Source organism: Aphanomyces astaci (genome assembly GCF_000520075.1).
Source record: "Aphanomyces astaci strain APO3 unplaced genomic scaffold supercont1.24, whole genome shotgun sequence".
Taxonomy (NCBI): domain Eukaryota; phylum Oomycota; class Saprolegniomycetes; order Saprolegniales; family Verrucalvaceae; genus Aphanomyces; species Aphanomyces astaci.
The window spans coordinates 536,862-559,896 of NW_009798287.1; the positions used below are offsets into that span (position 1 = coordinate 536,862).

The 23,035-nt window shown below is 48.1% G+C and overlaps 6 protein-coding genes across 9 annotated transcripts; 2 read left to right on the forward strand and 4 right to left on the reverse strand.

The window, feature by feature from the left end:
* Positions 1 to 494: 494 nt before the first annotated feature.
* H257_09758 (hypothetical protein) lies at positions 495 to 2,474 on the reverse strand (the record flags this gene model as incomplete). The annotated part of the gene is made up of 5 exons (XM_009836106.1): positions 495 to 1,090; positions 1,149 to 1,513; positions 1,575 to 1,651; positions 1,709 to 2,050; positions 2,117 to 2,474. The coding sequence occupies 5 exons, from the start codon at positions 2,472 to 2,474 to the stop codon at positions 688 to 690; spliced, it is 1,545 nt and encodes a 514-aa protein (XP_009834408.1). The 3' UTR covers positions 495 to 687.
* Positions 2,475 to 2,730: 256 nt separating this feature from the next.
* Positions 2,731 to 6,157, reverse strand: H257_09759. Of its 2 annotated transcripts, XM_009836107.1 has the most exons (10): positions 5,795 to 6,157; positions 5,500 to 5,747; positions 5,111 to 5,444; positions 4,695 to 5,054; positions 4,361 to 4,624; positions 3,920 to 4,295; positions 3,729 to 3,867; positions 3,555 to 3,677; positions 3,186 to 3,493; positions 2,731 to 3,134 (listed from the first exon to the last, which is right to left on the reverse strand). In XM_009836107.1, exons 1-10 carry the CDS (start codon positions 6,145 to 6,147, stop codon positions 2,865 to 2,867), a joined length of 2,775 nt encoding a protein of 924 aa, XP_009834409.1. In that variant the 5' UTR covers positions 6,148 to 6,157; the 3' UTR covers positions 2,731 to 2,864. The 2 variants fall into 2 exon arrangements, with proteins under 2 accessions (XP_009834409.1, XP_009834410.1); XM_009836108.1 differs by having other exon boundaries at positions 2,731 to 3,493.
* Positions 6,158 to 6,361: 204 nt separating this feature from the next.
* On the forward strand, positions 6,362 to 7,405 carry H257_09760 (hypothetical protein). The gene is made up of 2 exons (XM_009836109.1): positions 6,362 to 7,036; positions 7,081 to 7,405. Exons 1-2 carry the CDS (start codon positions 6,367 to 6,369, stop codon positions 7,317 to 7,319), a joined length of 909 nt encoding a protein of 302 aa, XP_009834411.1. The 5' UTR covers positions 6,362 to 6,366; the 3' UTR covers positions 7,320 to 7,405.
* A 249-nt stretch (positions 7,406 to 7,654) lies between these two features.
* H257_09761 lies at positions 7,655 to 9,293 on the reverse strand. 2 transcript variants are annotated; one of them, XM_009836110.1, is made up of 4 exons: positions 8,809 to 9,293; positions 8,535 to 8,749; positions 8,212 to 8,473; positions 7,655 to 8,109 (listed from the first exon to the last, which is right to left on the reverse strand). In XM_009836110.1, exons 1-4 carry the CDS (start codon positions 9,233 to 9,235, stop codon positions 7,808 to 7,810), a joined length of 1,206 nt encoding a protein of 401 aa, XP_009834412.1. In that variant the 5' UTR covers positions 9,236 to 9,293; the 3' UTR covers positions 7,655 to 7,807. The 2 variants fall into 2 exon arrangements, with proteins under 2 accessions (XP_009834412.1, XP_009834413.1); XM_009836111.1 differs by lacking the exon at positions 7,655 to 8,109 and having other exon boundaries at positions 8,113 to 8,473.
* Positions 9,294 to 9,522: 229 nt separating this feature from the next.
* H257_09762 (hypothetical protein) lies at positions 9,523 to 21,891 on the forward strand. Its single transcript, XM_009836112.1, has 21 exons — positions 9,523 to 10,147; positions 10,194 to 10,581; positions 10,874 to 11,263; positions 11,324 to 11,586; positions 12,666 to 13,048; positions 13,401 to 13,530; positions 13,603 to 13,679; positions 13,751 to 13,893; positions 13,981 to 14,075; positions 14,139 to 14,300; positions 15,070 to 15,226; positions 15,306 to 15,508; positions 15,745 to 15,932; positions 16,523 to 16,664; positions 16,746 to 16,918; positions 18,225 to 18,561; positions 18,769 to 18,986; positions 19,685 to 20,018; positions 20,191 to 20,371; positions 21,011 to 21,240; positions 21,326 to 21,891. The coding sequence occupies exons 1-21, from the start codon at positions 9,545 to 9,547 to the stop codon at positions 21,644 to 21,646; spliced, it is 5,118 nt and encodes a 1,705-aa protein (XP_009834414.1). The 5' UTR covers positions 9,523 to 9,544; the 3' UTR covers positions 21,647 to 21,891.
* Positions 21,892 to 22,393: 502 nt separating this feature from the next.
* On the reverse strand, positions 22,394 to 23,021 carry H257_09763 (the record flags this gene model as incomplete). Of its 2 annotated transcripts, XM_009836113.1 has the most annotated exons (3): positions 22,394 to 22,619; positions 22,669 to 22,744; positions 22,799 to 23,021. In XM_009836113.1, 3 exons carry the CDS (start codon positions 23,019 to 23,021, stop codon positions 22,427 to 22,429), a joined length of 492 nt encoding a protein of 163 aa, XP_009834415.1. In that variant the 3' UTR covers positions 22,394 to 22,426. The 2 variants fall into 2 exon arrangements, with proteins under 2 accessions (XP_009834415.1, XP_009834416.1); XM_009836114.1 differs by having other exon boundaries at positions 22,394 to 22,744.
* Positions 23,022 to 23,035: the final 14 nt, after the last annotated feature.

Here is a 23,035-nt window from a genome sequence, read left to right on the forward strand (position 1 = left end):
TATCAGCCAATCAAATCCAGCGGTGCGCAAAGACGCGACAACGCTTTCACTTCATGTTTTGTATGGTTATATAAACTACGAGTATGAAGATCTTCAAGAGTCACCATAAATGCTACCCACGCTTCGATGATTTGCATACAGAATAATACACTTCAACTCCATGCGCTTTGACATACTGGTACTTAAGCCCGTAGGTAGATTCAAGGTCCAACGGTAGACTCACCCATTCATACATACTGACTGTATAACGTTATCTCGTTTCAGGATTCGGTCAACTCGTTGGCAACATACATGGACCATCCTTTCTGGTCTATTCGATGCAGAGCATTAAGGACCTAATAAATTTAGGTTATGTACTACGTAGTACATATTGCGGATTTGGTACAAATTTCCAGACCCCGCCGAATCACGAATCGACGGTATTGGCTAATCCATTTTGGAATGAATTTGTTGATTGGCTCTTACTGGAAGTTTATTGCGAATTCACCATATTGGTAAGTTACAGTCTTGTTATTTCCAAAGCCTCTACAAAATCGTCACGCTTTCCAGCGTTGGACCTACACTGTACTGCTACGTAATGTACATCATATTCCATTATATACGTATATACGGCGAACACAGGTTACACAAGTCTTCGTCTCGACAACATCACACAATTCAACATCTGGTTGCCGCCGCCTCTCATGCTCACATGTCGGGTGCGTGTTCGTCTGCCGAGCCGTCAGACAGACAGGGAAAGTACTTGGCCATGACTTGGCGCCACTTGGGGAGTTTAATGAACAGTTTCTTGCTTTGCAGACGGTCTACAATGGTTTTACAACGTGGGGGGCCGGACGGTCGGAACGTTCGCTTGAATTCGTCCGAGTAATCGGTGCACTGCCCGAGGCACTCGTGCTGATGGATGCACACCACGGCTTCGAGTTGCTGCACAAGTTCTTTGTGGGACCACCCCCGCTCGCCAGCCGTCGCGGACATGTAGTCCAAGAACGACATTTCATTCACTTCGCACGGCAGCCGAGGTCGCTCGACGCATCGGTCGGTGTAGTCAGGGTTGACACTGTAGCTGTGGTCTTCGTCCAGAAACAACGCGCTATGACAACCATCAAATACAGTTCAACAACGGAAAACGTAGGAGCGTCACCACCAACCTTCGAGGGGCGACAAAGCGTTTGCATTTGGTCAGCATGTCCGCCAGCATGCCAGTGTACTGATATTGGTAGCTAAACTTGCCGAGATCGTCGCCGTCGACGTACGCAGAGTACTGCAGCGGCAAGTCCTTGAAGAACGGGTAGAGGGGATTGCGGACGTCGTTCACGCTCACTTTCGTACCCCCCGCTTCCCCCGAATACATGTATATGGTTTGAGTTGGTTGGGAAATGCCAGCACAGGTGGTCCAAATGCGGCGGTCGTTGGCATTTCGCTTTTCCGCGGCCGTCAACACGGGCTTCTTCAAGGGCGAAGCATCCGCCACGACACATTTAAAGTAAATGCGATGCATCAAATCAATTTGCGCCTGCGACAACGGCGAAGACAATCAGGAGAGTTCACAAAACACACACGAAAAGACAGTGTACATGGTGGGCGTAAAACAACGGATCGGCCGGCGCGGCCATTGTGGACATGGTCGACGACAGCGCATTGTGCATTTGATCTGCCAACGATCATAAGTCACCACACACTCAAAATCGAAAAGAGAGAGGGAACGTACTGTGCACTCCATTTTGAATGCCCCGTGTGGATTCGCTCAGAGTCCCCCCGCGTCCCGACACGGCTCCGCCGAGGATTTGCGCAAACACTTGGCCAATGTTGGCTTCAGCTGGCACTGACGCTCGTTTGTAGTTGTTGCGGGGGATGCACCCCATGCACCGATTGGCGTTGAAGGCAGTTGTGGACTGGCAAAAGTTGTTGAGCGGACTGCGCTGAACACATCCGACCCCTGCCATGGTAGCGCCATTGATGCGGTCCCACCTCGACCGCGCGTTCGCGTCCACGTTGCCGCCCAGGTACTGGATGATGTCGGGGGAGCACGCGTTGACACTGGCGCAACTTTCTACGGGGGTATTGATTGATTCAAGTCATTAGAAGGGACTTGAGGATGTGAAACGTGGGGACGTACGCGATACAAACGTGCTTGAGAGGGTGGCGTAGTCCCAGTACGGTAGCGTGATGCATGCATATTCAGGCTTGAGACTGCGAAGCATGTTTTCATATCCGAGGAGGAACTTGCGGTGCCAGTAGATGAACATACACCCGTGGGCTTCCTGCTCGCTTTGGGGATCCGTGTGAATCTCGGCAAATCGATGGTGAAACCCTTGCTTCATGCCTTCGCCTACCGCCGCCACGTACAAGGTCTTCTCGGCGGTGGACAGCAAACTCCAAGGTTTGCGTACGCGCACGGCGGTGGGATCGCATGTCGGAACTGTCTGAGCCACCGCCACGGCAGTAACGCACACAAACAGCCACAGCAACCGCATTTTCACAAATGACGGTGTGTTCCAGCTGCATTGGCCGTTTCAAAAACGGACCAATCATTGCCAACCGCCGCGACCTTTTGACGAGTCGTTTGAATATTCCACCAATCACAGTTCGGAATTTCATGTTCAGGTAACTCCCATATTGGAGCTACATTACTGTATGATCGACAATCTTTGACATTCATACGACTGACTGGGTTGTCATAACGTTACTCGGTATGGAATCACACAACGATCAATTCACACTGTCAACCTGGTCCACCTTAACGTTCTGATATTAATATTACATGATCTTTATTGAGAATATCGATCCATATTATATCAAGCACACTGGCAAAATGGGGAACAAGCTCACAGGTGGCATGTAGTGTTTGTTGTGCCAGTGGGAGGTCATAGAGGGGGGTCGCTTTGAACCTGGCGCTCTCTACGGGCGAACGATGCACGTTTAAATCTCACAGGGTGCTCCACTTGATTCGACACGGCGGGGGTTTCATCTGCAGCCGTGTACAGTTTGGTCGTTACAGCTGCCACTCGCCGCAGCTCGTGGTGAATGCGACTGGTTAACGACTCGGGGGGCGACTCGGGGGGATCGTACTGCAGCCGACTCGCGTGGACATGTTTTGCTTCTGTGATGGCAACGCCCCGGATCGACACCAATCCCTACGATGTCTATCATTTAAAGAAGTCAACAACACAGTACAATGGCCATACTGGAAGAAAGGCCACGTCAAAGGAATCGGCGTCGCGATGGACTCGAATAATCGTAGCCGGATGCAGTTTCTTGTTGCGGACGCGAACATACACCATCGCTCCAAGCGGGAATATCGCCATGGTGGACGTGATGCCGACAGCTTCGAGCGCTATCGACTCGACGACGGACGGCGTCGCGGGAAGCCGCAGCGAGTCGGACGAAAGGGCAGACATGGGGCACTCTACCGTCAACGGGGTGGATGCAGTAGGGCGAGGGGGGAGGTTCTCGCATCGTAGGCCTTGTTTATCGTCTAATAAATCCACAACGCCTACGAACACGAGTCTGTTGACACCTTACATTATATGGACGACTTGATTGCATGTTTGTACCTTGAAATTCATATGCAAACGCTCGAAATGGCACGGCCAAATTGTAGATTGATCGCATGTGGTGCTTCTTGTCTTCGTGGTAAAATGAACGCGGCAAGAGTGTGTTGCGCAGTGCTTGCCGGTCTACAGGACAGTTCTCATTGTCGTCTACGAACTCAAACTGGGCAAGCATACCTTGGGTCGGGTCGATCCATTGCCATCGCTTTTCCATGTTGGCCCACGCGGTATTGGCCGCCACACGTCCGACAAATCCGCGGAAATGCATCTGTACAATGCGAGCGGCCGCGTCTCGCCGCATCGTTCGACGACCCACCTGCAAAACCAACGTTCGTTCGGGTCACATTGACTTTGGTTTCAAAGGTTACTGAATACGAAGGGGACCACGCGGGATTCAACGTATGTCGAACGCAAGCAAAGCCGCTGCGAGGGTTGACCCAGAACACGACGGACGAAATCCCAGGGTCGTTGGCCCACAAGCATCGCGTGAGGGCGCCTCGGACTCGCGCTTGCACGCGTTGGGCGGCTTGGTACCGGCGCTGTAGCCACTTGAGCTTTTGGTACCGCTTCCACGCCCGTTGGATGGCCACGGCGCTCAAAAACGTTTGGAACTTCAATTCGCCTTGCTTGAGTTTCTCCAACTTGGTTTTCTTCCACGAACGCATGGCGTGTGCCAGCACTTTGGCGGCATGGCGGCGTTGGAGCAGTGACAGCGCGATGAGGCGATCGCGGTCGCTCCCACGTCTGGATGACAGCCACGATTAGGCGAAACAACGTTGCGAACATTGCGACAACATCGAGACACGTACGAGAGGCCATGTCGAGTGTCGATACGAAAGCGTAAGACATGGATCGCACGTCGAACGGCCAAGTACACCCCCACGACGCGACAGAACCGACGAAAGCATCGCAAGTGATGGACCCGTTGACGATCCAGGAAGCCCCGCGCGAGGCGCTGCAGCACACACGACATGCGGAGGACGAGGTCGCGGTACCGCCCAACGACGCGTTTGGCTTGTTTGGCCCGCCAATGTTTTTGCAGCAACACGGCAGCGTTCATACGCTTGCGACCACTACATCAAGTAGTGGGAGTCAGGGCCACCAAATACAAAAGACGATCCGAGTACTCTTGGAACAACGTACTACGAGTCCAAGAGCAGGCGGCGAACTCGCTTGCGAGCTCGTTTCCCTCGAAAGATGGCTTGGAGTCGCGTTGCAATGCGGGGCCCTTGGCGAAGGTAGTTGATTTGCCACCATAGCGTTCGAATCGGCGACGTCCAGGAATCGATGAATGTCGCGAGGATGCCTCGTATGGGCGAAGTGGGCAGAGGTGACTTGGGTGACGGTGACGGTGACGGGGGTGGGGGGTGTTTGGGGGCTAGCGGGTGGGGGGCCACCGCATTTTGTTTTCCTACTGCGTCGCTGTCTCCGTCCATGAACACTTCGGGGGGATCAAATGGAGTCGAGTATGCTTTGTCTGCTTGTCGTTCGTGGTACGTTAACCTAATCTTGTGGTAAAAGAAGTCGAGTCGAATTGAAGAGCCATGGAGTGGTCGTACGTGGCCAAGTACGCTTCGTAGTGGTTGTGGCAGAGACCATGGGCGTTGTAGAGTTCAATGGGTGGACACACGACGCCTTTGGTGAGGTTCCTTGCACATGGATATTGGTGGAACCCACACATGGGCAAATACGTTTGATACACTGGGTGCAGGAGCACAGTGTGGTGGCACACATAAGCTCGGAACTCTTTTTGGCCAGGTTTGTGTCCTTTCCACGCGCATATTGACGATTTTGTGAGTGTTTTTTCAGTGGATATATATGCGGGCTTCACTTTGGCTTGGGTGATAATGTCCAGTTTGGCCTGTACTTGTTGAGCTTCTGCGCGCCGTACACCTGAGACGGACGGTGTGACGGCGAACATTTGTCGTGATGATGAGGATTTGGTTACCTGGCATCACGAGCGGATCAAAAGTAGGTGGCGTTTGCCGATGTTTGGGTAGCTTCGATCGGGACGTTGCAAAACATCCCATACAGAGCGCTTCGTCGTTGGATATGGCGATGGATTTATCGGGTAACGTCGACGGATGGGTCGGGGATCGACAGTCGACTGCATGCCAATTGCATCGTCGAAGAAGTTTTTCTGGCTCGGAATGCAGTTCGTTCGTGCAAGTGTAGAATTTGCCAGCTATCACGGCGCTACATGGAGGTCCAGTAAGGACTACGCGTCACAGGACTAGCGTTACCTCCAGGAGCATCCTTTCTTGGAGTCGTCACTGGCCTCCGTGGCCGTCGTCGTTGCTGTTGGCGGTGATGCATGGACGATCGCATTGAGTTCTGCGGACAAGTTGGTGAGGGATGCAAATTCGCCTTTGATCTTGTGTGCTGCGACCTTGGACTTGGGTACGGCGTACGTCATTGTACTTTCTCGCCACACCCACGTGCCGTTCACCACGGCCTCCTTCTTCCGCCGGTTCCAGTCCGATATTGCATCGGCGGATGCTTCCACGCTATCGATCTCGCCGTATGCATTCAGGATGTCCTTCAGTAGAGTCTTCCCCTTGGTCTTGGCGCGCGCGGCGGCAATTGCCGTCGACATCGGAAAAAACCGCAATGCGACTTTTGAAACGGTGGGATTATTGACCGCATATGTTATCCGTACGATTACTATATTTCGCGTGTTTCTGTATTCAGACCTGTTTACTGTATAAGAACACTGCACGGATATTGAAATAAGTGCAGGGTAGGCATAAATATCATTTTGGATTAAGTACAGAAGCATGCAAAATAACAATGCATGCCCACTTTGAATGCTTGGATGGTGTTGTCGCACGCAGAAAGGCGCCGCCTCAAGAAGAAGGGCATCGTCGCTATGGATGATCCCGCTGTTACCAGCAAAGTAGATGGCGACAGTCATGGTTCTATAGTTGCGCAGGACCCTCGTGATGACGTTATCTCCAAGAAACGCAAGCAATCAACTGGCAATGATGACACCAGCACTGACCCAATCTCCTCGAAGAAACGGCGACGAAAGCGTCCGCGGTCGAAAAAGCCGCACTTCCGCAGTCTCACCCCATCGCCTATCACTTCCATGTCGGCCATTTCAACAGGTCACATATCTGTGACGCCACAATGGCTGCCTTCATCAGCTGTGGCGCGCATCCGTCAAGACGCCGAGGCCTTGCGTGCTGCCGGCGCTTTCACCCAGAGCGCCATTGGTGGCCGCGAGGGTGAATCCCAAAAGATGGCGTTGCGCAAGCGCCATTCGGAATGTTGCGGGCTCTTTGACGACGCCGAAGCCGTTGGCAAAGACGTGGGCGACATCAGGATCCGTGACGCCCTCATGGGTGCGATCGCCGACCTCCGCGAAACCCTCAGCGCCACCGTGCAGCCATTGGCCGACGTGATGGAACTTCAGTACTTGTTCTATCCTGGTGTCGGGAATGGCTTTTACGGCAAGCATATTGACCAGCAGCACCACGTCCCCGGTACTATGTAGCACATGAAGCATCATCCAATATGTACATTGTAGGAAAAGTACACCGCGTAATCTCGATGGTGCTGTACTTAAACGACGCGCACTGGAACTCGTCCACGGACGGCGGGGCGTTGCGAGCGTATCCGTCGCCGGCGCACCCGCCCGTGGACGTCGACCCTGCAGGGGGAACCCTCGTCCTCTTTGACAGCGGGAAGCTCTTGCATGAAGCCAAACCGACCCAGCGCGATCGTTGGGCATTGGTCGGGTGGTTCATGGCGGCGGGGTCAGCATAACTCGATCCATGTTGCAAGTGCGACTCTAATATCCACGTACTAGTATGTAAATATATAGAATTGGTTGACCCAGTTCCTTGTTCCAAGTGATGATATTGTTCAGTTCACCCAAATTTGCCAAACTATACTTTACACAGATTATTAGTAGTAGTAGTACGTAGTATATATGGACTGGACCGAATCAAACGTTTGGATTGGCAGAAAGTCGACAGGACGTGATTTGATTGGCTTAGGCAGTTCTTTAATCCATTCTCTCGCGACATCTCCAGTTTCGAATCGACGAACAATATATATATACTAGTATATATATTATATACGAAGTATATATACACATTCAACGCTCCGTGTCAACTAATCGTCAGTACAATGAGAAAGGTCTGTGATTGGCTGCATATCATAGTTGATTCACATGTATCCAACCCATTCCTGCGGCCCATCTGTATACTATACTGTTGAGTGGCTGACATAGCAGGAGGACAACCAACATGCTAAAAGTCATCTATCGCTGGAAGTTGGACAGATGGCGGCGGCGGCCGAGGTGGTGGTGCATCTGGGGGTAGTAGGGTGCTGCTGGGTCGAGGTGGCAACTGTAGTTGGTCGTCGTTCGGAGGTTGTTTTTTTTTCTTTTTCTTTTTTTTCGTCGTTTTGTCTCGCAAGTGGGCGTCTTGGTCGTCTAGTATTTGTTTTTTGTGCAAACTTTTTTTGGATCGTGGTGGAGGTTGAACCAGATCGTCTTGTCGGTGCTTTCGCCGGGTTGGCACATCCTGGCGCTTTGGTCGATGGGATATGTCTAGTCATGGCATCGATAACGTCATACATGGATGCAGCGTACTATCATGATGAGGGAGAGAGCGACAACGTAATCACAGATGCGATACAGGTACATGCGTACCGTGGGAAAGCCCCCGTGCTTCCATCATGCGCATGTCGGAGAATCGGGCGACCATATCTGGATTCAAGTCCAAGTACTCTTCTTCGTCAACGTGATGAGCGTCCGAGTTCGTGGCTGTGACAGTGATGTATTGCATGGACATCGCCGGGGCGTCCACATAACTGAACGGGATGTCGTCGAGGGCATCATTCTCCACAGAAGGTCGTGGCGATGATGCTGGCTGGGGATGGATGAGCGCGCTGTCTAGATGCACCGCGTCCACCTATTATTAGGAACATAAAGCGAGCGATCATCACATGTATGTGTACAAAGGGCGTATGTACATGGTCTTCTTCGCCGCTGTCGATGTCGAGATCGTTGTAGTTGCCACGACGCCGTTGTTTCGATTTGAACAGCGCGTCGTTGCGTAAGCTCATGGGACGAGCGGAAGGTCGTCGGATCGAGGTCGTCGGCGCTGCTGTGTCAGTCGCAACATGGTGTTGCGCTTCCAGAGGGGGGGGGTTTACCGGCGTCTCGTCATCGATGACGGGTCCTGGCTCTACAAGATGAAGGCATCATCAAGTCGCAGGTCGAATAATAGCAATACGCTGTGCATACCCGTAGCGTCCGAGAGGCGGACGTAGGATGCAGGGGTGTGAACGACGGCGGCAGTGCAAGAAGACCCGACGGACAGCCGATCGTACACGGCGATTGCCGTCGTCCATCGGACCTTGTCCTCGAGCGTGTCGGCCGAGCAATGAAAGAGCTTGCTCTGCAGCGTCTCAACCACAAACGCATTCGGATACGTGTGCAGGTTGCCTTTTCCAGTCCATTCACCAATGCATTTCACCACATGCGACGACACAAACGAGTCGATGGACGCGTGGCGCGCCTCTTCGTGCTTGTACGATCGCAGCATAACCTTGATTTTGGGCGACGAAGACGACGGCTGGGAATCATCGACAACCAGCATGCAGTACCTCCTTCGCATCAATGGCAAGTTGGCACAGCGCTTCTTCAGGTACCCTTCCACAAGAATGAGCATCCTGCCTCACCAACGTCACCGTCGTGGTCGGATCAGCTGTGACCGAAATACAGTGAGAATGGAAAACCTACAGTATGACGACACAAAATATAATACTTCGACGTAGTAATAATATAAAGAAACAAGAGCATTTTTATTGTTGATTTCAAAGAAAGCTCACGAATTTGCAGTGAAACAACATAATATTGAAGTTCAGATACATTAAAATAGAACGAGGTAGGAGGTGATTCTGCCGAATTCAGGTTATAAATTCGAATAGATTGGACAATTTTTCACAAAATAACGCCAACAGCGGAAAGGGCGCGCGACATGTTGAACATGGAGCAACAGCGCCGCGAGAAGCGGCAGGAAACAGCGGAGAAGCTGGCTGCGGAATTTCCAATTCCCAAATGGTTCGACTTGTCACTTCCAGCTCTACAAGCAGGTGATGCGACAGCGTCCGCGGTGGAATCGTCCACCAAGTCACCGATGAAACCCCGCGTGTCCCTGATGAACAGCGCGGTGCAGCTCGACATCCTTCGTCAACAGATACAAACGGCAGGTCCTACGTCGTCGGTGGATAAGCTACAACGACGATCCACAATGACGGCGCTCCATCCCAAGCGAAGCATGCCCCCGCCGACCCTTCCCCGCTTGCCCAACGGCGCAGACCAGTACGGGTTGTGGCAGATTCACACGAGTCCGTCGAAACACGCTCCTCTGCAGAAATCCATGACGTCCACAGACATGCTTCGCGTCATGCAAGCACAGCAGCAGAATATCTCACTGAAGAAGATCGTCGATCCCTGGGCAACCGTCGACCCCGTGACAGCGCCGCGGTCGCTCAAGTCGCATGCGAGCGGTGGTTCCCTTCGACATCTGTCATCCGTGTATTCCATGTCTCGCGGCGACGATTCCAACAACTCCCTTCATGTACACACACCATACACCCCACATTTCCATTCAACGTTTGCATTAGGCAGCGTTGGAAGGACTCCATCCTCCCAGTAGACGCGCTTCCCAAGTCTCGGACCATCCATCGTCGTCGATTGCACTCGATGACGACATCTTGGACGACTCGTTGTCTGAACAAGACGATCGAATCAACCAAGACGACAACAACCCCACAACCATGACATCGCAGCTATCGACATCGTCCACCCATTTGGTGGCCAGTGACCAAAACACCAACAGCATGGCATGTCGTCGCCAAATGTCCATGCAGCAACATGACATAAAAGGGGCGGCGCTCTTGACGCTCGGGACACAGCGCCGCCAAACCATGACGGACATCAGCGTGTTTGCCGACACGTACTTGATCAAGAAGATCTTCAAGCGATGGGATGCCGTCGAGTTTGCGTTTTCAGGTTCCGTACATGTACAAATCTATATATATGTATATATAGGTAGATTTGTGGATCTAATTTATATATATACTAACTAGTATAGGATTTGTGGATATAATATATATACCAGTAGGTAGATTTGTGTATGTAATATATATATATATATACATATTACATCCACGACCAACCTTGCCACGTTGTATATTCTGGAGGCATCCGATGTAATATATATTGCTGTGAAAAAAGTTTGATTTTCCATCGTATGACTGATACAATCAGTAGAATACAATCATCGACGGATATATTTTGATAGGCGGAGACTTGAACCAGGCGCAGGTCGAGCGCGTGCTTCACACAAACGGCATGAGCGCCACCGCCATGGACATGGAGCGCATTCGCACGGAAATACACCAGTACATGGCGTCGCATTGGATGCCTCCAGCAGACGACGACGACGACCAAGGCGTAGAGGATGTGACGACCATTAACACGGACACGGTGCACGTCCACGTGGCTAGAAAGGACGCCGTCGCTGCCCATTTCGGGCCACGGCTCATCTCGTACGACATGATGCGCGACATATTTTACCCCAAGGACCCGTCAGCGATTGCCACGTGGACGGCCGAGTTGGACGCCGAGAAGAAGGCGGCGGCTGCCGACCAAGCTGAGCGCGACCGACAGCTCGAGCGCCTCGAGCAAAAGAGTACGATCTGCAACACTGTTGTTGGAGTGGGTGTACTAGTAACTACTACTTTCTGGTTAGTCAAGCAACGGCTGCAGACAACAGCCCAGGGCATGCTGCGGGTACTGGACCGATTCGACTTTATGCACACGACATGGGCGAACGCGACAGTGCAAGCCGCCACGACCACCCAATTGTTCAAGCTCATTTTCCGCCAACGGAACCAAAAGCTCCTCGTACACGACGACACTGCCGACGACCATCGATCCGTGCCAGCCGTGCTGCATGCGCTGCTCCAAACGTACTCCCGAAACCGAGGCCTGGATGACATGGACCTTGAAGATGTACGGCAGATTCGATGATCAAACTTCGTTGTTTGGGATTACACTGTGTTTTCATGTGTGTTGTGGCTATGAATCATTTGGTTTGATTGCTGAAATGTGTTTCTGGTGTTGGGGAACAGTACTCAAAGTTGTGCAGTAGACCTAGATGAATTGATTTGTATTTTTTTATACATTGTATATTTTCCTGTCCGTATCTCGATATTTTATATATACATGTATCGATTTATATTCCTTGTACATCGTATCTTCTCCTATGTCCTATCTCTCTCTCTCTCTATAAATATATATATATATATATATGCATTTATATTCATTCGTGTCGTATAATAATCATATACGATGTATCGCACACCGAACGTGGTGAATTTGTGCTGTATTCCTACATACTAGTATATCGTTTCTGTACTAGTATCACATTCAACAACTAGCACCAAACAAAAATACATTTATATTTTTTTATCCGAATTAACTCAACACCAAGAGAATATTTATAGTGTTCGTTTATATTATAATTAAAACTTAGACCGACGAACTATGATCTTTTTTGTAGCATCCATACATACATACATATGCAACACATAAACAATCTATTTATGTTTGTAAATGTTAGGACAACAACTAGTACTGTATTGTACTCTATGTCTTTCGGATTTTATACAAGATCCTATTCTAATTCGAAATGGTGTATATATAGTGACTTTTATATTTTTCATCATTCCCAATCCATTGTTTTAAAGTTGCTTGAATATATTCGTGGATACAGGTAGGATACAAGGTCGTTGTAGTTTATATATTTTTATCAAATGCCAGTACAAACGGAGTACGACTTCAAAGCCATATTGTCGATTTGATACACATTTGGGTAGGGGGTGCAATCGAATCGCGCCAACCAAACCGATCCACAATAGATCTGATTGGTTGAATTTTATTGAGAAGTGGGTTTTGATTGGCTGATAATTTTGAGCTCATCTGAAGTAGCCAATCAAATCGATTTAAATTCCAACGAGAAACCACGCCACAATACAACGAAATTTCACTCGAATGCACAATATATCGTTATAATTTCCTTTTGCGTCTAGGCCGCGCATGTCTTTCACGACGTGGCCGCGACCGCGATTCAAAACGGCGCCCGCCGGTACTTTGACCGGAAAGCCACGTTTTGGTTCCCCGAGCGCCAACAGTTCTTTGCGTTTCAGCTCAAGAAGCGCGTGTTCCGGGCATGGCGGGGCCGCGCGCAGCAGCTGCATCACCAGCGCATGCTCGTGTATCGCAAGTTTGTCGCGTGGCGACACCATGTCGTGCTCGCGGCGCGGTATCGGGAAATGTATCGCATTTGCTTTTGGCCGTTGTACGTGTGGAAGCGATATGTGCAGTTTGTGCTGCTCAGTCGCAGCAAGTCCATGTTTCTCCGCCTGGTGTTTCACACATATGTGCAACTGCGCATCCTTCGGGGGTGGCGACGGTACGGTACGGTCGAGTTGGTATTGTCCTTTTACCCAAACAATTTGGACAACAATTGGGACGACTCTTGTGCTGAATGGCCGAATCTATATCGATCGATTCTTGTTTAATATTGTATGTCAAAAGGGAGTTCTGTGGTGGTGATGGGTGATATGTCACACTAATTCAAGTCACACACTAAAATTTGACGTTGATGATAGTTTCCTGTAATCTGATTGGCTAAACCCTCATTCTGCCGATGATTCTTTCTTCTGTACATTTATTTTGTGGTGTCGATGATGCATTCTCCATGTACCTCGCTCCAGTTTAGAATATAAACAATATATGTTGATGGAAATGTGTGCTGTACGTAGATACGTGGCCAGAAAGCAATGGGGTCGGGGGGTTATCCAAGCTCGGAAAGTAGCGCGCAATGCTTTGACAGTGGGGAGTATCGTCACAGCGTGGCACGCGATCATTCAAGTGTCGGCTCGATTAAAGCGGGTATATTTATTTATATAGCATACATGAATATGGAGACGAACTAGATTGAGATGGAAAAAATGAGTGACATAGATATGGGAGAAGCGGGGATTGTCCATGCACTGGCAGACCAAACACTACACGATTCAAGTGGCTATGCACCTGTGGCGGTACGATCAGTAGAAATATGTTGTTTTGAATCATATATATACAGAAGTAAGACGTATATGGCACTTGGTAGGTATTACACTATCTTGCGGCAGGACATTCGCCGACGGAAATATGTGTGCTTTCACGGCGTGTTGGCCAAGAAGAACGACCCGTGGGACGGCGACAGTTCACACGAACATGTGCCGCTCACACGGATAATGGAATCACATTTGGGTACACTACCACACCAAATATCGTGTTTCGATGGCAAATATATATATATATATATATATTATTTCACACGGCATGATATGGATGCAGGGTCGAAAATCAAACTCAAGAGCCACACCCACGACCTGGGCATTGCCATGTACATCAAGTACCGGAAAAAGGATCGCCAGGCTATCCTGGCCATGGTATGTTGTCGACTATTTTTCGTTGTTCTGTACCTATATATACATACCAATAACATATCGTAGGCCATGGTATTCCAACGGGTAGCGCCTTTGTTTTTACGCATCCTGGTGATGCACCGAGAACGCCGCAAACGAGGTCGATTCGCCACCGATTTGGGGCTGTTTCGGCTCTTTGCGGGCCATTTTTCGACGTGGGTGCGGTATTTACTGTACCGCAAGCATGAGGTAAGTACAGAACGACTTCTGAAAGTTTTGATACGAAGCAGGGTTTTTTGCTTTCTTACCGGGTAGGTTTGCCTTTTATCCTTAGAGTTGTTTTACAACCCAAAATATCCCTTTTTGTTCAACCTAGAGGTTTTACTCCACGTACCCTTATTTCTAATTAATTTTACTTCGACTAAAAGGACTATTTATTTTTAAGTCATGGGATTGTATAGTATTTATTTTCTTGGAAGATAAATGACTATTCTGTCAATGTTGTTAAAAAGAAACTATATTTATAGAATGCAGATATATATATTTCAAACGGGCATTAATAAATAATAGTAATCATGTCCATCCGTGCGGTTGCCCTTTCAGCGTACATTGTCAGGACAACATTGGTGTGTGATATTGTTTATGTCTTTATATTCTAAACTGGAGCGACATGGAGAATGAATCATCGACACAACCAAAGAAATGTACAGAAGAATCATTGGCAGAAAGATTGAGCAAATCAGATTGCAGGAAACCATCATCAACGTCAAATTAGTGTATGACTTGAATTAGTGTGATACCAATCACCACAGGACACCTTTTTACATACAACATTCAGTACAAACAAGAATCGATCGATAGATTTTTGTCGATTCAGTACAAAAGTCAACCCAATTTTGGGTAAAAGGACAATTGTAGTCCTAATGTATGTATTCCGATCGAGTTGTTTTCGTACACAACATGATTATTACTAGTCTCCGTCGTTTGTGTTTCGAATCTACTAATCGTGGAATCGCAGGATGCGCTCCGCCGCGCCTCGTCCAAGCGTCTGCGCGACCAAACTCAACCGGATGCATCATCTCGTGAAGTCACCAAGGCAGCACCAGCTAACGATGTCAAACCCATGTCCAAACGTGCGCTGCAGTGGCGAGCCGACCGCGAATGGCGCGATGCAGGTCCTCTCATCGTATATACATTCTTAGGATATATATATTCCACAAACAAGAGTATTTGACATGTCACAATCTCGAATAGGCCTCGCACAGGCAGGTGTGGACGCCGTGGACTTGGCCGTGATGTTGGAAACGTTGGCCCTTGAACGCCTGGACAGCTCGCGACGGTTTGCTGACCGCGAAGCCACGCTGGTAGGCGTGAAAAACGCAGAGTTGCGGCTGCAGCAGGACGAAGAAAGCAAGTCCAACGGCATGCGATCGCAATTGCACCATTGTGCATCCCAGGTACTTTGTTGAGTCCTACGAATCGTGTATCTGGTATTTTATGTACCCCTATGGGTTTTTACTAAATCATAAATGTAGTAGCCATTGAAATACGTCTACTTTTAGTTTCAAATTATTTATCCAACATAGCAGTTCTCGTTAACTCTTGAAATAAACAAGGATAAAAAAAAAAAACAGTTCTTTATAAAATAATTTTTTGAATATATATATATATATATATATGTATCCATGGTTAGATTTTACACACGCGCGTGCGTCGGCTGTACGAAACGATCTGTCGCACGTTCGATGTGCTGCAAGACATAGCCAATCGCATGCTCCTGAAATCCACATTCCGTACACTGCGCCTGCCTCGCTCCGACAAGCACGCGGCCATCCTCTGCCGTCGCGCACGACTTCGCAATTGGATTCGGCTTGCTCGCTGGTATACACATCATCCCGCCATATTGTGCTTTCGAGTGAAATTTCGTGTTGTGGTTTCTCGTTGGAATTTTCAATCGATTTGATTGGCTACTTCAGATGAGCTCAACATTATTAACCAATCAAAAGCTTCTAAATGAAATTCAACCAATCAGATCGATTGTGGGTCGGTTTCGTTGGCGCGATTCGATTGCACCCCCTCCCCAAATTTGTATATCAAATCGACAATATATATTGTCTTTCTTTTACCCCAAGTTTGGTTGACTTTTGTGCTGATTCTTTGCCAAATCGATCATCGATCGATATTCTTTGTACTGAATTTTGTATGTAAAGATCGTCCAGTGTCAGACTGATTCAAGTCACACCCTAATTCGATGTTGCATTGGTCAAAGAGTGGATAATTTTTGATTGGCTACTAGATTCGTGTTGTGGGTTTTGATTGGTCGATTTTCGATTGTCTGCCAATTTGGTTAGTCTGCTCATTCGATTGAGCAGCACCCAAACACTCCAGTTTCGAATAATCGACTTGACAATATATATATATATATATTATTCAATGGTGAAGACGACCGTTGTGTATGGTTGCGGTCATAGTTTCGGGTACTGGGAGCAAAATATGGAGCGGTTTCACACACTCAAGTCGCTGTGGCACATGTGGCGGACGTGGCTGGCATTTCTTCGGCGTCGGGCGCAGTACGAAAGCCCGGGATTGTCGCGCCACATGAAGCGCCGTCGGGTACGACGCCCCTCAATTGACCTGTTTTGCTACGTTTGGTTGAATTAAGTATTCTCGTCCATATATATATATATATTGTAGATGCTCGTGTCGAAATTCGAAGCGTACTTGGTCGAACAAGAGTTTATGCTGATCCCGACTGTGCTGGGGAAAAAGCTCGTGTACAATGCGTTCAAGGCAGTGTTTGTACGATGGGTCGAGTGGACTCAGCTCACGTTTGCCACCAACGCTATCACGCGGCAGTTTCGCACTAGGTATACATATATAAAACTCAAACTCAATCGAACTAGCTACTCCAAACCCCCATGTATTTGATGTCCTTTGCGCGTCTTGATTATTACGGTGTGTTGGATGCCTTGAAGGGTTTGTATTGTTTATGTGTTTATATTCTAAACTGGAGAGACATGGAGAATGAATCGACACAACCAAATGATGTACACAAGAATCATCGGCTGAATGAGAGTTTAGCCAATCAGGTTGCAGGAAATCAACATCAATGTCGAATTAGTATGTGATTTCAATTAGTGTGATACCAATCGCCACGGGACACGTTTTGACATTCAAATTTCAGTACAAAGAAGAAAATTGATCGATAGATTTTTGGCGATTCAGCACAAAAGTCAACCAAATTTTGGGTAAACGGACAATACTGATTTGTCGTCGTTGTTGTTCAAGTGTATTTTTGTCCATTTCCCCAATATATGGACTTTAGTGCTGATTCGTCAACTCTATATATCGATCTAGTGTTTGAAAATATTGTATGGAAAGAATTGAATCCTGTGGTGATGCCAACTCGATTAAGTAGAGTCATAGTGGTTGATCATGGGGTTTCGTACAATCTGGATTGACTCTATCCCTTCATCCGATTCTTGTGTACATGTACCTACGCAGTATCTAGTAGTGCCGATGATTCACTCTCCATGTCGCAAACCACTCAGTTTAGGGAAATAAACAATACTTCAATATTGTCGATTTGAAATAAATTTGGGGAGGGGGTGCAATCGCATCGCGCCGACCAAACCGATCCACAATCGATCTGATTGGTTGAATTTCATTGAGAAATGGGTTTTGATTGGCTAATAATTTTGAGCTCATCTGAAGTAGCCAATCAAATCGATTTAAATTCCAAACCACGTCACAATACAATGAAATTTCACTCGAAAGCACAATATGTAATATATAATACATCCAGTTGGTTGGCTTTCGAATCATAGTATTGCCACTCCTTCAGCCGTTGATGCCGTTGTCTGTGTCACATATATATATATTGTCCTTTTATCCCAAATTTGGATTACTATTGTGCTGATTTGCCAAATCTATCGATCGATTATTTGTATTGACGTGTGTATCTAAAAGCCGTCCACACTAATTAAAGTCACACACCAATCGATGTTTCGTTGGTCGACGAGTGGATTTTTGATTGGCTACTCGATTAGTGTTGTGGGTTTTGATTGGTCGTATATCAGATTTGGTGCTACTCATGATGGAGCACCCAAACACTCCAATTTCGAATATATCGACTTGACAATATCTGTTTCATGCATGGATAATATAAATTAGATCGGCAATACGACGTCTCGGTCAGGTCTTCGTCGCGTGGAAGGTTCAATTGAAGGCCAAGTACATTGTGCTGCCGTCATTCAGTGCCGAGAAGCGCCCGACGGCCGATATGGAGCGCGTGCGGTCGTCGCTGTGGAGCTTGCGCAAGCATTTGGTGTCGAAACGCATACGAAAGGTGCTCGGGGCGTGCGACCGCAAGCTCAAGCTGAGCGTGTGCAGCAACCCCACGCTCAAGCACTTGTTTGCCATGCACTCCAAGGACATCATGAAACGACTCAACTTGGAAAACCGACTCATGTTTGTAGCATACAACGAACGCCAAGTCCACCACTACGAGGTAGTACGAATCTTACACCAAAACAGTCTACCCCCCCAGACCAAAGCAATATATATATATGTACGACGCCATGGGAGGATTCGTATCTGGGGAGGGTGGGGGGGGGGTATTCACCACGATAGATGGCTGCTTGCTAGGTTGAAATGTGTGCTGAGTATATATGTATCCTAGAGTTGGTTGGATTGATCTGAGGATCGTGATACATAGGAACGATTGAGCCCATTGATGGGTGGTGAAATCGGTCAGCGTTTTGATTATGTGGATGTGGTGCCATTTGGGCACATTCGCCAGCTCAACGTGATCTGCGGCAAGAGCGTCGACGGCATCGCAGTTCTCGTCAAGTCATATAATCACACGGTGGAAGGCAAGATCCACGGCAACCCATTTGGCAATAGCTCCGTCTTCCCCCTCGGACCTGGCGAGTTGTATGTGCAACAACTTTATCCATATTACGACGTATTGCATTACATGTGTCGCCCTTTGTGCCTGTTTACAATATATATATAGATATTGTCCTTTTGCCCAAAATTTGGACTCTAGTGCTGATTCGCCAAATCTATCGTTCGATCGAAACTCTTTGTACGGACATTTGTATGCAAGAATCGTCCGATGTCACACTAATTGAAGTAACACACTAATTTGATGTTGAATTCGTCGAAGAGTGGATTTGATTGGTCACTTGATTCATGTTGTGGGTATTGATTGGTCGATATATCGAATTCTCTGCCGATTTGGTTAGTCTGCTCATTCGATTGAGCCCCCCACTCCAATTTCGAATATATCGACAATATGTGATTTGAATGAGATGCCTCGATATCACAACTATTCCTTCCATACCAGCGTCTAGGAAATAGTGTGCTTAATTTGGTATTTTACGTTGTATATAATTATTTATACCTCAAAGGATGATGAGGAGAAGGGTGAGTTCACTTTTACTAGTATATATATATATATATCAAAAGGTCATGAGGTAGAGAGCGTGTTCACTTTATATCAACCAACATGGGCCAAAATCCGATGTGGTTTACGAGCAACTTTATATTTGTACCTTATATTTCATTCCCCTGTGTCTTGTTTGTATACATATATATATATAGTATAGTATCGATGTGTATGATTCTAGGTTGGTGGCTATCGAAGGCTATGCGACCCAATCAACGATCTTGGGCCTTCGCTTTGGCACCAGCCAGGGGCGGTGGTCCAAATGGTATGGCCGCGCCGACGCCGGCCTTCCGTTTCTGCTGCAGGGGGGCGACCACGAGGAGATTGTGGGGCTGCACGGGTACGCCGCCAAGGACTCTGTGCACGGACTCGGCGTGTGCTTCCGCCGCACCACCGAGCACAACGTGTTTGAAGGGCTCTGGATCGACCACATCACACACAAGTTTGACTCAACCCACACGCCCGACGACGCCGCCTCCGCGCCACCCCCCGCTGCCACAGAAGACCGCATCAACGTACGTCCGACGATATCATTGTGGTTTTGTGCCTATTGAATATATACAATACACGTGGTTGTAATGAGGTTGTGTAACGTTGCGTATGGTTGTACTATGCCTATATATATATATCGTGCCATTTGTATGTTTTGGGTATATATATATCTCGTTGTGACGACGGAGAGGGTAGAATTGCGATCGGCAGTTTTCCTACTTTTTGCAAATGCGGTCGTGCGACGTGTATGCAGCGATGGATCGATCGCACAAGCTGGCGCTTCGCATGTGGCGGTCGGAGAGCATCCCTGACGAAGTGAAGCGCCTGCGCATCGTCATGGCCGTGTGCCGGTGGTTTTTCAACGCTCAAGTCCACGGTACGGACTTGTCATTGATCTAAACCCTGGCGTTGTTTTGGTCCATACGAAGTCTCATGTTTGTTAAAGTTCTCATGATTGCAAACAATAATGTAAACGATATATTGGGAATTCGCTATAAACTTTCAAACTTCGAGGGGTTGTTTGTCTAATCAATATGGAATAATCACGCTCGAGTTCTGATTGGTTGAATATACTTGTCCTTTCGAGCCAATCAAATCCACTCAAAACATTGGATTAGACAATAGCGTCGATCATTCGTGATTCGATTCGAGATCATTGGATTGTTCGACGGGGTCTGGAAATTCGTATCGAATCGACTATATATGTATATATATATATATATAATACAGTATGGGTTTTGAATCATGCATCGAAATCGTGTGATGTGTTGACGAAGAAACGTGTATGGTTGAGTGTTGCTGTCGTGTGCAGTGGAGGGGAAACGTGTGGTTGGGGGATGGATGTGCACCCGAGTTGTTGAGTTGGTTTTGAGCGTCAACCTGACTCGTGTAGCCAAATATTAACGTGGTATTTTCATTATATATATATATATATGATGGATGAATAATAAATATTTCGACCTGCTTTGTCGTCAATGTATGTATGTATGGTCATATGCTGACAATGTTGGGGTAGGTCTGGTGGCCTTGACAGACAAGGAAAACGAAGGGCGGCGGATCCTCCAAGATGGCATCAATATCCGCGCGAGTGGCGAGAAACTGCTCGCGGAAGGCGACGCGGTGATGGCACTGGTCGACAAGTACAGGGAAGGCCGCAAGCAGCAGCTGAATTTGACCTTGTTGGGGTTCAAGAAGATCCAAGAGTTACGACACAACATGGAAGTGGGTGACGACAAGATCAAACGGGTATGCTTTTAAATCCCTCCTATCTCTCTCTTTCACTCCTACCAGATCTACATGACAGACACCTCATATGTTGTTATATTATTAGGGCAAACAACTGATTGCGGACGGCAACACGGAAATCCTGCGTGGCAAGCAGTTGCTGCCCAAGATTCCCCTCACAGAGCGCATGCTGCACAACATCCGAGGACTGTACCGCGTGGTGCAGACCAAAGACAGCATGGACGCCATGAGCGACGGCATCAAGAAGCTGCTCCTGAATGGACAGCCCATCGCCACCGACACGACGTTGGTGGACCTGAAGGAGGTGGCCGAAGCCAACGATAACGCCGCGTTCGACATGGGCCAGGCGCGCGCCGAAGTCGTGTCCAGCAAGCTGCGGGAAACCCTCACTCGAGTCGCGCAATAACAATGTCCCAAGCAAGTGTGAGCTTTCTTTCGATATCAAATGCGGCGAGATACACGGGAAGCGGTGGAGATGCTCGTCATACTCTGGAGACTGCCAAAACGAAGCACACAAATCGAGTCTGAACACAATAAGCATGTACTGTACATGGAGCGCTGACGGTGTACGAGTAGCGGTGTACTGTACCGTTCTTACACAGGCCTAGGTTAACCCCAATGGATTTACGAGTATATATATATATATATATATATACGATGTATGTGGAATATCAGGCCACGATATCGAATAGTGTGGAGCTGGTTAGCATTGGATTCCCAACGACATATGAAAATATGCCGGTGGCCATGTCAACTATACACTGTACTACATATATTGAATTGCGTTTCTTCTAAACTGAAGCGACATGGACAACAACCAAATATATGTACAGAAGAATCATCGACAGAAGGATTTAGCCAATCAGATTGCAGGAAACCATCAGCAACGTCAAATTAGTGTATGACTTGAATTAGTGTGATACCACCCATCACCACCACAGAACTCCCTTTTTACATACAACATTAAACAACAATCGATCGATATAGATTCGGCGATTCAGCACAAAAGTCAATCAAATTTTGGGTAAAACGACAATGAGTAGTTTGCAATGTACTGTACCCGATAGAATTGGCTAAAGGGATGTCGTTGGAGGCATGAACGACTACCATGTATAGCCAGAGGTTGGGTTGCATGGATGTATGAAAAAGCAAGTCTGTTTCGTCTGTGTATTGCTTCATCTCGAGGTTATTTGTAATGGGATGTAGGACGGGCGGCGGACGCTTGGAGCAGCAACGAGTCGGCGGTGATGAAGTTGCGCAGCAATGGCGTTTCAATGTAGCGGAGTTCGTTCCAAGATGGCAGAAATGGAGGCGCGAGGCAATGCAAATGAAGATGGTTGATCGAGTTGAATGGCGGCTGGTGGAATCCAAACACCGCTCTACGTCAAGAGGGACATGAGGATGCCAAGCATAGAGGACTGGACGGACGGTTTGGACGGGACATGGCCGTGGCGAAGGCATTCTTGATGCAACACATCCTTCCCAATATTCAGCATGTGCTCAACTACATGAAGCAAGGTAACGTGGGACGAGGGAATAGACTTGTCGTGGTGCGTACCTATGGATGCATGGGACGGCGTGAGGTTGGCGGTGGACTCGATGTGGTCCTTTGGCACGACGAGGATATGTGCAGTGGCCCGAGGATGCTTGTCACGGAAGGCCATGACCTGGTCATCTTCGTAGAGTATCCCATTGGTCTCCAAGTTAGCATGGTCACAGAACACACATGGCTGCGGCGCCGTCTGCCGCACGATCGTCAAGCGCTGCCAGAAGCGTTGCATGTTTGCAACACACC

Bases quoted from the DNA above. Each gene is read 5' to 3' on its own strand.
- H257_09762 (XM_009836112.1), top strand. From the start codon at position 9,545: ATGTTGAACATGGAGCAACAGCGCCGCGAGAAGCGGCAGGAAACAGCG. The intron at 18,562-18,768 runs GTAGTACGAATC...CGTGATACATAG, and splicing joins GCCAAGTCCACCACTACGAG to GAACGATTGAGCCCATTGAT. The intron at 20,372-21,010 runs GTACGGACTTGT...ATGTTGGGGTAG, and splicing joins TTTCAACGCTCAAGTCCACG to GTCTGGTGGCCTTGACAGAC.
- H257_09759 (XM_009836107.1), bottom strand. From the start codon at position 6,147: ATGTCGACGGCAATTGCCGCCGCGCGCGCCAAGACCAAGGGGAAGACT. The intron at 3,868-3,919 runs GTAACCTTTGAA...TTGGTTTTGCAG, and splicing joins CGTGGTCCCCTTCGTATTCA to GTGGGTCGTCGAACGATGCG. The intron at 3,494-3,554 runs GTACAAACATGC...TCGTGTTCGTAG, and splicing joins GTTTGCATATGAATTTCAAG to GCGTTGTGGATTTATTAGAC.
- H257_09761 (XM_009836110.1), bottom strand. From the start codon at position 9,235: ATGCTCATTCTTGTGGAAGGGTACCTGAAGAAGCGCTGTGCCAACTTG. The intron at 8,750-8,808 runs GTATGCACAGCG...TTCATCTTGTAG, and splicing joins CCGCCTCTCGGACGCTACGG to AGCCAGGACCCGTCATCGAT. The intron at 8,474-8,534 runs GTACATACGCCC...TCCTAATAATAG, and splicing joins ACAGCGGCGAAGAAGACCAT to GTGGACGCGGTGCATCTAGA.
- H257_09760 (XM_009836109.1), top strand. From the start codon at position 6,367: ATGGTGTTGTCGCACGCAGAAAGGCGCCGCCTCAAGAAGAAGGGCATC. The intron at 7,037-7,080 runs GTACTATGTAGC...TGTACATTGTAG, and splicing joins CCAGCAGCACCACGTCCCCG to GAAAAGTACACCGCGTAATC.